Below are 16,395 nucleotides of genomic sequence, written 5' to 3'. Positions count from 1 at the left end.
TCAGTTAGCACTGTCCTTTCTTTTCTTTTTTTATTGCTTAGCAAAAATCTATATCTATTGGGTAGATCCTTCCCAAGACCCCATGAGCCACACAGATTGTGGCTAATATTAGCTGGTTAGCGTGGGAAGGCAACTCTTGGCAGCAAAGCAAGATTTAACAGGTGAGTTTTACAATCAACATGTTTTGCTAAGCTCACAGCTAATACAGCTAGCTAGCATTATTTAAGCTTGAGACGGAGTGTTTCATCAGAAATGGATCACCCACAGAGGACCCCCCGTATCAATTTTTGTGTGGCGGCTGTGGCTCAGGTGGTAGAGCAGGTTGTCCACTAATTGCAGAGTTGGTGGGTTGATCCCCGGCCCACGTGAATCCACACGCCGAGCTATCCTTGGGTAAGACACTGAACCCCAAGTTGCTCCCAATGGCAGACAAGCTACCCTGCATGGTAGCTCTGTGGCCATTGGTGTGCGAGTGGGAGCGCTAAGGAACTGCTAAGGTTAAAATGTCGATATATAAGTGCAGACCATTTACCATATTAACTCTTGGCCGAATAACAGAACACTCAAGTCTTACTCAGGCGTATGCCGATGACACGCAAATGTACATGGCTCTGGTTTCCAGACCAAGTAAAACAAATACTAGCAGCACAAAGTTGACTCTCATTAGTGGTTTTTTCAGATACTCTATATGCCTGATGTAGGTAGTGACAGCTGAAAATCTCATGCGAGCTCATTACAATACCAGCAAAGGCACTCTTGATCATTCTCGAGCCAAATTTCACCTTATAACTTGGTTGTCAAGCTGTGGGCAAAATCGCAGGCAGGTAAGACAAGCAAAACCACTGCTGTACCAAGAAGAGTACACAGGTAACGTGATTAGTGACTAACCATAAGTCGCTTTGGATAAGCGAAATGTAATGACATGTCAATAATGGCGTGCATAGCCACTCTGATATAAACGTACTTATAGCCATGCTATTCAAATATAAGAGTTTTATTGTCTTTATCTAAATAATGAAGTAACGCAGTTCCAAATCATGGCTGATTGCCTCAAATCCAATCCTGCATGTAGCTATAATTTCTTTAGATCACTTAAAATGTGACGCTTGGAAGAAGAGGGGACTCCGGGTCAGTGCTGGTTTTCGGCGATAATTAGAATGTTTTGTTTTCAAGGGTAATTAAAGTTAAACTGCAATTTATTTTCTCGGTTACATGGAGCCAGAAAAAGGACTCTTTAGTTGTTGTCCATGAGCCGTAATGAAGTTATTAGATATGGCATTCTGCATAACAGATGGAGACTGACAAGTCAGTCATTAAATTGCAGTTCTAGACTCCAAGAGCCTGAATGTTGGGAAGAAAGTCTTCATTTGTTTGTTTGGCCCGTGGCTGTGTCTCCATGCTGCAGCAAAATGTCAGTGTGCATTAGGGGTTTTTTGTTTTGTTTTTTTTGCAGTGTGGAGAAGCAACAGCAGCGAGTTGATGGCATCAGAGAGACAGCGCTTGGTTATTTGAGATGTCGGCAGGATTGCAGCATTTAGCGCCATGCTCCTTGTGAGACAAGAGATATGTTCAGAGCTGCCACGCATCCTATCTTTAACATTTCAGTACAATCATTTGGGATGGACGGCTAATCTTAGCGGATCAACTATTCATTCAAAGAATAAGTCTGGGTTATTCGACACGCGTACATTTAAGCTACATTCACACCAGCAGCATTGTTTTGCTTACGTTGCGCTTAGTTAGTTGCTTATGGGGTTTCTGTCTTTAGTATACCGCTGTTAGTCTTCGGTGTACTTCGCTGGTAGAGCTACAAAAGACATGGCTGCATACAGAATGTATACAGAACCACCAATTTGACCCTGTGTTCATGTTACCTAGCAAACATCATGCGACCATTTATTCTCTCGACATGGAGTGGCCTTTGAACGGAGGTTTTCTTGATCGGCCTGAAAGAGTCCTCCGACCAGTCCTATGTTGTGTGGGGTCCGTTATTTTTTAGTTCCCTGCTGATAACGCTAGTTCCTAATTACTGTTTGATGCGCAAAACCTTTAACCATGGTTTAACCTTATCCTGTCGTACATCATCTGTCATTAAATCAAGACTTCAAGAAGAAATATAACAGACATCATTGGTTCCTCTGAGTGTACATAGCTAGTGGAGTTATCTACATTTGGGTAAGTAGAATTAGCTACTTAGCTTTGTGTCTATTTGCTAACCGTCTCCTCTGGTCACCTTATGTCACTGTAGATCACCTACTCTCAGGGTCACAGCTTTATTTGCTAGGGTTGGTGGCTTAGTGGTTAGCACGTTTACTTCGCACTGCCAGGGTTGGGGGTTCGATTCCCTCCTCTGCCACATGTGTACAGAGCTTGCATGTTTTCCCTGCGCTTCGGGGGTTTCCACTGGGTGCTCCGGTTTCCTCCCCCAGTCCAAAGACATGCATTGTAGGCTGATTGGCATTTCCAGATTGTCCGTAGTGTGTGAATGAGTGTGCGATAGGTATAGGCTCCCCATGACCCCGTGTAGGATAAGCAGTACAGAACATGGATGGATGGATAAAGTCAGTGTTATTGATGAAAACAGCCCGTAAATACTGTTTATTAGTAAATGATAAGGGCTTGCATATTCATAAGTATATGTAATATTGAGAGTCGACAACATGCAGTCATCCGGCATAGAGTCTGTGCCTTTGTGCACCTGTGTTTGAGACAGCAAGTGTTTCTTTATACATCATTAACCAGTGTTTATAGGTTTCAGGAACATTTCCTACCTTTCAAAACCCTTAAAATACCTAAAATAAAATAAAATAATAATAATTAAAAAAAAAATCAAACATTTGAAAAGGTTCTCACATTTTTCTTCTTTTTCTGAGTTGCATGGGAAACCAGGTCACCCTGGTGCACACGCATTTATCATGTGTGGACATTATCCACTCAGTAATCCCTCTTTCCCTCTTTCATTTTTTAAAAATATGTTTTATAACAGATATGGTTCTGAACATCATAGACATGCTGTCTGAACTTTGCAGAAAATCTGTTGGATTTACTTCTGATTCTTTGCTATAAAAATCTTTGCATCCCAATTGGGCATAAAAACCACAAACCTGGCAACTCTGTCATTAACTATCCTTCTGTTGCTTGTCCTCGGCTGAAAATGTTCAAGCATGGGGCAGCATGATTCCTGCCCCTTTGGACCTGTATTAGAGCTTGTTGTAGTTCCCATTTTTGCCCCACCCCGATGGTGAGCAGTGGAACATCGGCACATAGCAGCATTTGTTTGTTTTTTAATCGTCAGTCACTCAAAAGATATAATCAGTACTTCAATGGACTTTAAAATGTATGGGTTTGCAAATGAGGGCATGATAAAGATGAACACTTGTTGAACAACTAATGTAATGGCTGCTCCTACGTACAAGCCGCCAGTGCTTTCTGCATGTGCTGATGTAACCTGGTTTACTTAAGAGCCAGAGATACGATGCTTCCACTGCACTAACGTGTCCTTTTCACTAAGACACAAATCTGTGAGGTGGGTATTAATTATTTAGCATCAGCCGCATGAAAGCTCAGAGTCAACAGTAGCCTGAGTACAGCACATGCATCTTAAGACTCAGCGGAGGGCCGAGCCAGATCGTCTGAATGGTGGTTAAGGCTCTGGGTTACTGATCAGAAGGTCGGGGGTTCAAGCCCCAGCGCTGCCACTGCTGGGCCCTTGAGCAAGGCCCTTAACCCTCTCTGCTCCAGGGGCGCTGTATCATTCGCTCTGTCCCAGCTTCCTGACATGCTGGGGTATGCGAAGAAAAGAATAAAGACTCATTATCATTCAAGTGATCATTTTGCTGTGTAGGTTAATTGTGAACTTCATATTGCTTTAAAGTTCCTTGATTAAAGAGCGCCATATTTGTCTCTAGCCTTATTTCCTGTTTAAAATGCTGGCCCATACATCATCTCGTCTACCCTACTTTGTGTATATGACAATTTATTTTGTGTGCGTTTACTTGGATTACTTAGCTTTGTACGAAAGATGTTTCTATATCTGGGTTGTTGTGCAACACCCTGCGTTTTGTCAATTTCCGTTCATTTGAACAAGCTTTCATGTACAATGCTGTATTTCCATATTGATTAACGCCTTCCTGGATTAGCATGTATTTACCCTTTTAGTTTAATCCAATTTACCAGTGAAGAAAACTCGTGACATTTTTCTTGCTTCAGATCCTAGTTGCGGTTAATTGCTCTGTCTTTATTCGATTTGATTTGAAGCTCAGAGGTTGCCCGGGTTCTAATGTCAGTCCTTCAGCTCAAGCCGGGATTATGTAAAGCGCATCGCTAAAGCCGCCTGAACTGCGCAGTAGTTTTTCCAAACAGTTTTGCACATTCGTCGGACGTATTCGAGTCTCACATCTCTGCACGTGTTTCGATTGGTATACGACGCTGCAATTTCCGTTACTGGAGTTTACGCAGACGTTTGTGTACCTTTAGGACATCATTAAGGTCCTGATTTATTTGCGTTCGGAGAGACATTTACACTATAAATTAGAAACGTGCAAGCTGGTTTATGAAGCGGATCTACGGGGGATTGTGTATTGAGCAATATAGCGCGGCTTGGGACGTTTCTACGTTATCAAATAAAGGGTGACGTTAATGGAAATAGTTTCATCTTGTGATTTACTACAACCTGCAGATTAGTACAGCTAAAGGGCAGGTATTAAATTTGTGGAAACGTTTGAAATTTAGACCAGTTTTTATTTAATTTTATTACAATTCAATAATAGTAATAATAATAATAATAATAATAATAATGAATGAGAAATATTACTAAAATTATGCGAAGTTTCTTGAAGTAATAATTTCTATGGGCCACGATGAAGGTTTCACTTACAATAATTTACATTTGCGGTTCTTTACAGTTGGTTTATTTGGGTTCTAATTAGAAATCACCGCTGGTGGAAGGTAAGGAACTCTCACCACTCACTACTTGGTCCGCTTTAACAGTACTTTTTTTTTTGAGTATAATTACATCTTAAGTACTTGGTTGTAATAACAGTCAGCTTCACTACATTTATTTCTGACCAGTGTTACAGAGGGGAACAAAACAGTGTATTTAAAGCTGGAAAACTGTACATTTATTTAAAAAAGTATGTGCACCTTTTTAAGTAGTCTAATTTCGAGATCCAGTTCACGTCTCAGAATGTTTTTCATGTCTGAGACAGTGAAGTCAGATGTGCGTCCCTGGCGCAGTTCATCAGGTGGCTTCAGTTTTAAGTGTGTGTTATAACGATCCGCAAATTATCCAGTGGAGATGTCGGCATTTCAGAGCTCAACATCCAGCATGTACAGGTATTCTAGAGCGAGCAAGACTAGCTAGTCAGACCTCTATGTAAAACGCTTCTTTTTTTTTTTTTTTTCCTTGTAAAATCATGTGCGAAATGTGAATCGGTCGCAGCCTGACGAATGTATTTCCTTTCCTTCTGAAGTGCTATTGAACACCAAGCGAGAGCTGGCTTAAAGACGATAGAGCAGTCATCTCCAGTACACACACACGATCAATAAGGAGCGTGCAGCCACCAGGGAGGCTGATCATGCGCTTAGCATGGCATCAATAGCTTTGTCCTTTTCTTTGCCATGCGGCTGATTATTCCATTTGTGTTCTTTACCAAATCGTAGCCCATTTCTTAGCATTAAGAGCAACTTTCTGCCATTTTATATTCCACACAGTTTAAATAGCCAAATAGCTTTGGCTACTCTTTTTAGAAGAGTAGTTCTGTAGACCTGTACAATGAGCTTATGATTGTCTTACTGCAGTAACACCGAATGAGCCGTCACCACACGTGCGCGATCAATATAAAGCCCACATCTGTCTGGGAAAGCTGATCATGTGCTTAGCGGGATATTGATCGGTTGGGTCCTTTTGGCTTAACTGGTGCCAGCATGTCTCTTCAATCTCATATTAGACGTACATGATGATCTCCAAAATGTTCCCCTTCTTTGCTTGGTAGTCATTCATTTCTGTGTCCGCCATTTTGGCATCTGCTGCGTTTATTTATTTTTTGGTTTGAAGAAACAAAGACCTGAAGATCTTCATCACATTACATTTCAAAGAACTTTTTTTTTTTTTTTAAATACTGCCAACAATTTAAGAGCCTTCATGTGGTTAATGTGTATATCTGCTCGTTATGAATTTGGGGGGGGGCTAATCTGAAAGTTTTTTTTAATTTTTAAAAAAAAAATTTTTTTTAAAAAGACATTTGCAGTTTAATTCCAGGAGTGAAAATGTTCTTTCCTTACCTTCTTACAGGGTGTTCTTGGCATCCTGGTGCAGCACGTCTGAGTGTGAGGTTTTTAATCGAACAAAGCCCCTGTCTTGTGCGAAGCCGCTCAAGCAAGCGCCAAGCAAACACTCGAGCAAAAAATAAACGAGTTTTTTGCTAATTTATTATTCGGTCCTGGACTTTACTATGAGCAGCATGCTTATATTGTCCTTAGACTTTCCTCCCAAGACGGCAGATGCCATTGGGTGCCAACACTTCCGATAGGTAGGAAACCTTGATTCCGCTCTCGCTCACGTCGCTCGTAATCGTTCCGTGTTTTGTAGAAAACGTATTTTGGTTTGATTGACATGTTACGTGCTAGGCTTTGTACTAGCTTTGTTGGCAGATTAGCAATGCAAGCTGACTGTCGTGAGCCCACTGGAGGCACCAAAGGTCTCTGCTACTTCCTTCTAAGCTTTATTTCAAGTTCAAGTCGCTTTATTGTCATTTCAACCAAATTGTCATTAAAACAACACACTAATCACATGAGACGACACAGAACTAAATAAGATCTACAGACATTCTACACAAAGTGCACGTGAAGACGTGTGATAAAAACACGGGACGGTACAGTACTACTAAAACAGGACAATGGGCACAGTAAGTGACAGTGTAGCGCTGAACAGTACACAGTTCTAGTGCGGAAGTGTCTGATATAACAGGTAGTGCCGAAGATACATGCCCAGGAGTAACAATGTAATTTAAAAGTGGTATAAATGTAAACATAACATGCTATGACTGAGTATTCAGCAGATTAGCGTATACCAAATATGGGCATAGCAGTTATTGTTGTAGCAGCCAGGTAAAGCGTATAATATTTGTCTTTGTAGTGTCTGTATACACGTGTAATGGCGATCCACGTTTCTGTCGAATGGCGAATCCATTCATAAACTCAACCAACATCTGAAACAGCATTCACCTGCCAGTGAGACTCTAAATCTGTGGGTTCAGGGTTCAAGTTTCTGTTCAGGTGTTAATGCAGCTTGTTTGAGCACGTCCTTGCTCAGTGGTTAAGGCTTTGGACTAACAATTAAAAGGTTGTTAGTTCCAAACCCAGCTCTGCCAGGTTGGGCTCTTGAACATAGCTATTCTTCTTCGAAATGGAAATCCCCAGTTCTCCACAACTCGTGCTGATCTTCAGTTCTACCTGGGCATTTAAAATAAATAAATAAATAAATAAAAAACACTTACTGTGGGAAACAGAGGGACTTTGAACCCTTTTAACAATTTATTGGGAAGCTCCTCAGAATTGCTTCTTCCTTCCTGAGTGGGAGAATCGATCCGTTCCTCTGGAGTGTAGGAGCCTTTAGATGATGGCGTTTGACGACGCCTTGTCAGTCCGGAATGTGCTGAATTTTAAATGCCAGTAGACTGTTAAACATGAAGCTCATGAATTTTCAGAAGGTTGGAATTGACGAGGCTGTGCAGCGTGACACGTTTTCTCTTTTTCTCATTTTCTTTTCCCTTGTATTATTCGACACCTTACAACACCAGATAAATGACACCGCTGGTAAATCCTTATTAATAAATGCCAAGTATGTTGGCAGTATGCCTTTCTTGACTCCTTCTTTTCATTCACTTTCTCTAGTCTGTGTGCTGTAGGTATTGAAAATCGATTGCGTTGTCCACATCACATCTGTAGTCCACACACACATCTGTAATTATTTTGCCATTCTGTCTCTGCATCCCTTAGATATTAAGGGATTAGACATCAGAGGTTTGAACGATGCAGTGGATGCTTCTGTAGCTCTGTACCACTTTGCATGTAAACGATTACAGTTGTGCTCGAAAGTTTGAACACCCCTTGCAGAATCTGCCAAATCTTAACATTGTTAAAAAAAAAAAAGACGGATCATAAAAATCCCATGTTGTTGTTTATTTAGTTCTGTCCTGAATAAGCTGTTTCACATAACAGATGTTCACATATAGTCCACGTAACAAGATCATAGCTGAATTGATCAGAATTACCCCGTTCAAAAGTTTACATACACTTGATTATTAATACTGTGTGTGTTGTTACCTGGATGATGAACGACTGTGTTTATGTTTTGTGATAGTTGTTCATGAGTCCCTTGTTTGTCCTGAGCAGTTAAACTGCCCACTGTTCTTCAGAAAAATCCTCCAGGTCCTGCACGTTATTTGCTTTTCCAGCATCTCCTGAATTTGTTTGATGAGAACATTTTAAAGCACTTGACCTGTATCTGCATAAATTTTTATGCATGAGGGATAAAGTGGTTGCCAAATGTTGTGCATTCCACATAGTGCACGCAATTTGAGGTTCAGCCACAGGAAAAATGGAAGGAAAAAAAAAACTGTAATAAAAAAATTATATTTCTGTCTGTACATATTTACTTGTATCCGCTAGTACTCTTTGTTTCTAGACAGTCTGTCCAGGTTTTTGCAATCACAGAAACGAATATTCCGAGGAGCTTGCAATTTTTCAAAATCACCGCCGATTTTCTGCAGACTTGGGCCAAGACGCGCCATGTGACGTCAGCCAAAGCCCTCTTCGATTCACGTGCGTCGAACATGAGTACAGCTAAAACGTCTCATTTGCCAACAAACATCGCCGTGAAAGACTGCGCTAAACAATTTCGCGCGATTTCCATTTCGCCAACGCGAGTAGTTTCCCGCAAGAGTCTTTTAGAAACTCCCGATCGCTCTGGAATTTACACAGAATGATGCACAAAACAGAGTACCTGCAGTGAGCGGCGGTTCTGCAAGTGGAAACGCCTTGCTGATGCGAGAGGCCCGAGGAGAACGGTTAGACCGGTTTGAGATGACAGGAAGGCTACGGTAAATCGAATAAGCACTCTTTACAACCACGGTGAGCAGAAAAGCATCTCCGGACACACCATACGTGAAAACTTGACCCCTGTCAGTCAGGAACAGGAATCCGAAGCTACGGCGGTTGAAGATTGGAAACCGACCAGGCGATAGATTTATTCAGTCTTTAACTGAAGTGTGCGAACATCTATCATTGAATACCAGATTGGACAGTGTGGTTCTGTAGTCATTATAATACATGCGTACTTAACAATATGCCGAAGATACAAACACTGGCGTATTGAAAGGGTTAGGGTCTCAGAGGAATTGCACTTGTCTGGGAGTAAAAAGGTGATATTTATCGGCCGTGTTACGTTTCATTACAGCGCTAACTGTATAATGTTCGAGCTCCCAACATGTCTGCATTTGCATCTATATCTGTTTTTCTAAGCACACAAGCTGTCGTCCCTTGTGGAATGTCGACCGCGCGCCCTTTCGCCGGCGGTCAAAAGTCGTCCCCCGGGGTCACGGAAAAGCAGACGTGAGACAGCCTCGACTTAGGAATAGTGTTGCCATGGAGACGGCTGCCACCACCGATTAGAGCCAGAGACTGATTAAATGCACAAATCCGTGGTAGTCGTACCAGCAGGTCTGTTTCTCAGCGGTCTGCAAACTCACACCGACCCGCACCGAATACGAGCGACGGGTCACGGGGTCCTCTCCAGCTCAACTTCTGTTAAGTCGGATTTTCTGGGTGGTTACCATTTAAAGGTTACTTTACCACAGGGAGTAAAACCTTCAGGCGCATGCTGTCGTAGAAAAAACATCAACGGCAAGCTGCTGTGATCTGGAACGTTGTTAAGCGGACTTCCTGTTTGATTATTTTCCAGTAACTGCATGCCCCAAAGTGTGTTATTCCGTCTATACCCCAACAAATTTGTTTATTAATGTGCAATATGTCATTCTTTAAAAAAAAAAAAAAATAAAATAAATTTTTTTTTTTTTTTAATCCGTTTACAGTTACATTTAGTGTGTTGTGGGACATCTGCGATACAAGTTGGTTCAGCTCTAATCAGTCGCTCCATCACCAGCTCCCTCTCGCTGTCGTCTCTTTACGTCGCTCGGCGTTAACGAGACGATCAAAATGAACGCAGCTAGTCATTGCAGTTTTAAAACGTTGGCTAACACGAATATAAAACCCGAGCGCTGTTCAGGATGTTACAAGAAGGTTTTTTTTTGTTTGTTTTTTTTTTTAAAGCGGAGACTTGTTGACTTGTTCCCGTAATGGCATGGAAATTTAACAGCGCGAATCCCCGCTGTCAGTTTTTGCTCGGCAACACATTCCACGTGGCCTTTTAAGCAGATTTGGGTGAAAATACTAAATATATGATGATTTAAAAAAGACATTAGGAAAGTAAACCAAAACAGAGCCACAAAATTAATATACTGAAGGGAACACACACACACACACACACACACACACACACACACAGAGCTTAATATGCTTTGGCTGTTTGTCACAGGGAAGTGTAAAAGTGTTGTCATGGTAAAAGTAAATTAAGAGCGATATGTTACTGTAGTTGCATGGATGTGTGTAATTATTTATTTTTTTCCTTTCGAGCATAGGCTAATTGCTTTTAAACAAACCATTAGCCGTGAAATGAAATTAATATCGAATGTCGGTTGTTTGGCAGGGCCAGCCGGTGGGTCAGTGCGACTTCAGCAGACGGCTGCTGTGTATAGAGAAGGAAATCATCTTCCCTCGCTCCGAGAAAATCAAGATGGGCCAAATCGACAAGACCAGAGAGCCTTTCAGCGTCAGGAACAAGCCGTTCTTCGACCTTCATGCAGCACGGAAGGTAAGCAAGAGCGTTTTCAATTCCAGGATACAGCCGTCTTGCTACATTTTAGAAATAGTTTGCTTTTGAAACATGTCTGTTTATTCAAATCGAAGGTTAGATTGTTTACTCAGAAAACGTCAGGAACACCTTGGGGACTTCCCATTTTGAACCCTACACCATTTCCCCAGCACCCTAATCTTAAAACCAAAAATAGACATTTATGTGAAAGAAGAACCAGGCCACAGTTAACCCCCGTGTCTGCCCTGCACGGTTTTATTTATTTATTTATTTATTTATTTATTGCTTTCTGTATTTTCCCACTAAGCTCAGTTTAGACAAACATCACCTTTGGTAATCGCTCCGGTTCACCGTGAGTGCCTTGCTTGTTCTGCGGAATTCTCACACCTCCGTTTCTGGCGAATTGAAAGAGTAAAAGCTACGGTTCGGAGCTTATAATTAATTAGTGAAATCAATCACAGTAATTTGCTAGACATATCTTTCAGCACTCACTAATTATCACCACTAGTGAGCTCATGAGAACCAGCATATATCGCACCAGTAAAGCAAAACCCAAGCCTTCACGTGGAAAAAAACCCAGCCCTCTAATGTTTGAATTTTTTTTTTAAAAACGCTCCTTGATTGTAAACAGTTACAGTGCTTTATATTTGTTTTTTGTTTATTTGAGTGACAGACTAGACTCTAACAAGTGTTCACCTTTATTTGAACACAGATTGAATATGTACACCGATCAGCCATAGCATTAAAACCACGGACAGGTGAAACGAGTACTCATCTCATTACAGTGGCACGTGTCAAGGGGTGGGATATATTAGGCAGAAAGTGAACAGTCAGTTCTCGAAGTCGTTGTGTTGGAAGCAGGAAAAATGTGTAAGGCAAGTGTAAGGATCTGAGCGACTTTGACAAGGGCCAAATTGTGATGGCTAGACGACTGGGTCAGAGCGTCTCCAGAAGGTCTGCAGGTCTTGTGGAGTGCTCCCTTTATGCAGTGGTTAGTACCTACCAAAAGTGGTCCAAGGAAGGACAACCAGTGAACCGGCGCCGGGGTCATGGGCGCCCAAGACTCATTGATGCACGTGAAGAGCAAAGGATGGTTCGTCTGGTCCGATCCCACAGAAGAGTTACTGTAGCACAAATTGCTGAAAAAGTTCATGCTGGTTATGATAGAAAGGTGTCAGAGCACACAGCGCATCACAGCTTGCTTGCATATGGGGATGTGTACCCACGCTGATCCCTGTCCACCTACAACGAATGGGAATGGGCACGTGAGCATCAGAACTGGACCATGGAGCAATGGATGAAGGTTGGGAATCATGTTGTTTTTTACGTCACGTGGATGGCCGGGTGTGTGTGCGTCGCTTACCTGGGGAGGTTGAAGTGGGCTCCAATATTGACATCAGGAGACTAGAGTTCATTAAGTTATCAACATTCAGGAACATGCCATGAGTTCATTTTTTCTAATTTACTCAGACTTATTTTAGCCCTGATTTGAACAATCATTAGTCAAAGCAGGTGTACTGAGTAAACATTTAAACAAATACCATTTGTTACATATGGTACATTTTTGTTACTTAAACAATTAATACTGAGGTTCATGGTTTCTTAATGCTGTCTAATTCAGTCTAAGTTATTGGAACCTTAATCTGTGAACATTTTCTGGATTGGACTCATTCACAGACTTATTTAATGCAGCTTTCAAGGTTTGGACCTTTGAGGCCTCCTCAGAAGTCTGCTTTGTGTCAGTGCAAGCATGTCCGTTCATTCCTTCCACTGTTGTTTAGGACATGGCCCGACCTCTACCGCTCCTAGGATACAATCAACAATCTGTGTGTCAGAACTGGTCTGTTTAAAAACTCCATTACGTCTCTCTTTCTCATGCATACCAAGCCATTTCCAGCATTATCACGCATCTCTTTCTTGCTACATTCTGTTTGACTTTGCTTTCCAATTAAACTTCGTATGAACAAGTCTGTTACCCTGATTTGATCTTGGATTCTTTGTTAGCCCTTGTGTCATTCGGCTTTTTAAGGGGTGAAGTCATGCTAGCTTGTTCTGTCGACTGAAAGAGTCTCTTTATACTGTGACATCTGCTGAGTGTAGAACCCTGTCTAAGATGAAGAGGAAGAAAACAAGGGATGAATAGTGCAGGAATCCGGTTCACTTGTTCCGTTGGATAGATATGCCTCTTTGTCCTGTGAGGAATATCATCGGGAATTTCCCGCCGTGTCCTATTTTCATTCCAGACTACAGAGAAGCTCTGAGAGCTTCTGTCCTGCAGGGTCACCGCGGCCAGCACGGGTCTCGTTCATATTCCCGTAATTCCATCAGTCTCGGGAAGTCCTGTGTTTGCCATTAGTGACAGAGACGCCTGTTTGTATCGTAAACGCATCTGCCAAAATCCCTTCTCCTTCGCCGTCTCTGAGAACAAAACAGCAACGTCCATAAATGGTGCCTCAATAAAGGCCATCGTGTATATTGCTTTCTCTCATGCTTAATCATCATAAAATGGGATGGCAGGCCGGCAGCTGAAGAGAGGAAGATGAGTTTAGATTGGATTAGCTTCAGCCCGAGCCACTGTTAAGAGCCCATTAGCAAGCCGTGTAGAGAGGAAAATGGAGGTGATTGAGATCCTCGGAGTCGTGTTAAACAGCGCCGGAAAGAGCTGAAGCTTGGCCCGCGAATGCCCTCGCTCCCAGATAGCGACGGGCAGAAAGAAAATACCTGTTTAGTGGCACAACAAGGTCATTTAAGGCTTGCGAACAAACACCTCAAGTGCACTAGGGTGATACTTGGAGTCTTAGTGAACCAATTAGTGATGAAAATAAAAAGGGAGTATGGGTTTGGTGTACATTCAAGAGACTCCCAGCTGATGGAGAAACTGCAGTAACTCTGAGTTTCCATCCACTGCAATAGCTCCGAGACGAAATTCAGTTGAAACGCACACTGATTGCGGATCACTGCGTGGACCAAGTGTTGACCACATTTACTGCCCTGAGCTCAACCGAACCATAGCTGCTACTAACATCGTACAAAATCAATTTGAAATGATTCAACCACCAACGTACAGCAGCTTTTTATACATGAACACTTCTCTAGAATTAGTTGAGAGAAGTATTAGGGTCATACCGTTAAGCAGGTCTAGCCTGGCATTGCTTTCTGCTCTGCCTCCAGCTGATGGCAGTTCTCCTTTATAAGCAAGGTCTGGTAGTGTACAGATGATCTTTCCTGACAGAATCAGGAACACACAGACACACTTTATGGCCAAACGTTTGTGTCCATCACCGCTATATGAAGGCCTTCACAAGCGCTTCCAAAAAAAAAAAAAAAAAAACGTCTTTGTATGCTGTGGCATTAGGATTTCCCTTCTCTGGAACTAAGGGGTCAAGTCCAAACCTGTTCCAGTATGACAGTGCCCCTGTGCGCAAAGCGAGGTCCATAAAGACATGGCCTGCCAATACCTTTACCTTTGAGTGGTCTGCACAGAGCCTTGACCTCAATCCCACTGAACACCTTGATGAATTGGAACGCCAACTTCAATTCGAAACATGCCAGTGCCTGGCTTCACTAATGCTTTTGTGGCTGAATGGACAAATCCCCACAGCCACGCTCCAAAATCTAGTGGAAAGCCTTCTCAGAAGAGTGGAGGTTGTTATAACAGCAAAAGGAGGGAAAACTCTGTATTTAATGCTCATTGGTTTGTGATGTTCATAGCGTGTATGTAGAAACGATGACAAAACTGAGGAAAATAAAGTGTGAACCTGCTCTAAGTTAGCAGTAACATCACGGTCGAACCTTAATAGCGAGAGAAAATAACGACGATTAATAAACTTTGTGTGATGTTGCGTGACAAATGCCAAAGCTCATAGCTGAAACGTTGGCCGACGACTTGGTGACTTTTTGTTGAAGGTGCTACATTAAACAACAGCAAAAAAACTTTATTAGAAGCAGATAACAATCATATCCTCGTTCATTTCTATCCATTTCTACATTTACATTTATTCATTTAGCAGACGCTTTTATCCGAAAACGACCAAATACGAGCAATATTCATCTGTATTATTGCACTTAACAAGCAAACTAGCTCGCTGTACATTTTTAAATTATATTCCACTTTTTTAATGGTAAATGGTCTGCACTTATATAGCACTTTTTTTTAACCTTAGCGGTTTTAAAGTGTTTTACACTGTGTCTCATTCACCCATTCACACACACACCAGTGGTAGCAGAGCTGCCACGCAAGGCGCTAACTTGCCATCGGGAGCAACTTGGGGTTCAGTGTCTTGCCCAAGGACACAATGTGCGCCAGGAATAGAACCGCCAACCCTACGATTAGTGCACAACCCGCTCTACCACCTGACCCACAGCCGCACACATTATTAAATTACATTCCACTTTTTAGCCTAGTCATTTCAATTTCCTGGAAACCAGAACATTTGTGGAATAGCTCATAGTTATGATTTTTCCATCCCTGAGTGCTGTTCAGTGCTCTGACATGAGTGTATCGAGTGTGTTTTAATAAGCCCAGGACTTGAGTTTGTCACTCTTGTCTCATATTTTTAAACTTAATAAATAGAATTTCTAGAGCTGCTGGGGGGGATAAATAAATAAATAAAAAAAGATTTCTTACTAATAGCCTCATGTTGACATTTCCAAACTTTTCTCATAACATTCCTCTGCGTGAAGATTTGAACAGCTAATGAGATTTGGCTCATAGTGTTCGGCTTTTATCTAAATGTATCTCCCTTTTAATTAGGAGATCTACAGGTATCTCTGTTTGTCTTCAGTCCGATATCCAGCTCTGACAAATGAGACATCTTCAGAAATTAGGCTAGTAAAACCCACTTAATTAGACCTTTCGAATCGATTATTCTGGCGAGTTCTCGTCAGTTTCTTTGGCACACATGGGTCTTTTGTAAATGAATTTTAAACACCTTTTGTGTATTCGCATCCACGCTTTGAATGGCATGTGGGGGTTATGATTAAGTGATAACGTACATAAGACGCAGTAAGATTGAATCCTTCCACAGAACAGCTAATAAATGACGGATAATTAATTTTATATAATTAACTAGTGAAGGTTAAAGGCTGAGTTTGTTTACTCATGGTCTTGGAGATAAATTCTATATCATTCCACAGTGGCAGAGAAACTAATGGCATCTCGTTCTCTCAGGGACAGGGATTGATGTTGTCCCAGTGCGTAATGTGTGAGTGACGTGTCCAGTGTCTGTCTCACTACAGAGCTGCATTACGCAAACTTGCTCAAACTCTTGCCACAAAGTTTGAATCATACAATTGTATAAGATGTCTTTGTATGCTGCTGCATTGCAATTTCCCTTAACTTAGGGGCCTAAACCTGATTCAGCATGACAATGCCCCTGTGCACAAAGTGAGCTCCATGAAGACATGGCGTTCCAAAGTTGGAGTAGAAGAACTCGAGAGCTCTGAGCTCAACCCCACTGAAGACC

At 41.9% G+C, this 16,395-nt stretch overlaps 1 protein-coding gene across 3 annotated transcripts in view; it reads left to right on the top strand.

Annotated features, from left to right (window-relative positions):
- Window positions 1–16,395, top strand: part of rngtt (RNA guanylyltransferase and 5'-phosphatase) — a 130,238-nt gene that overhangs the window by 57,201 nt on the left and 56,642 nt on the right. For all 3 annotated transcript variants that reach the window (XM_053687151.1, XM_017452662.2, XM_017452656.3), the window contains one exon: window positions 10,766–10,930. In XM_053687151.1, coding sequence (XP_053543126.1) covers window positions 10,766–10,930 — 165 coding nt within the window. The remainder of the gene's footprint in view (window positions 1–10,765; window positions 10,931–16,395) is intronic.

This window comes from Ictalurus punctatus, chromosome 2 (genome assembly GCF_001660625.3).
Source record: "Ictalurus punctatus breed USDA103 chromosome 2, Coco_2.0, whole genome shotgun sequence".
In the NCBI taxonomy this organism is placed as follows: domain Eukaryota; kingdom Metazoa; phylum Chordata; class Actinopteri; order Siluriformes; family Ictaluridae; genus Ictalurus; species Ictalurus punctatus.
This window is presented reverse-complemented; position numbering and strand designations above follow the sequence as displayed.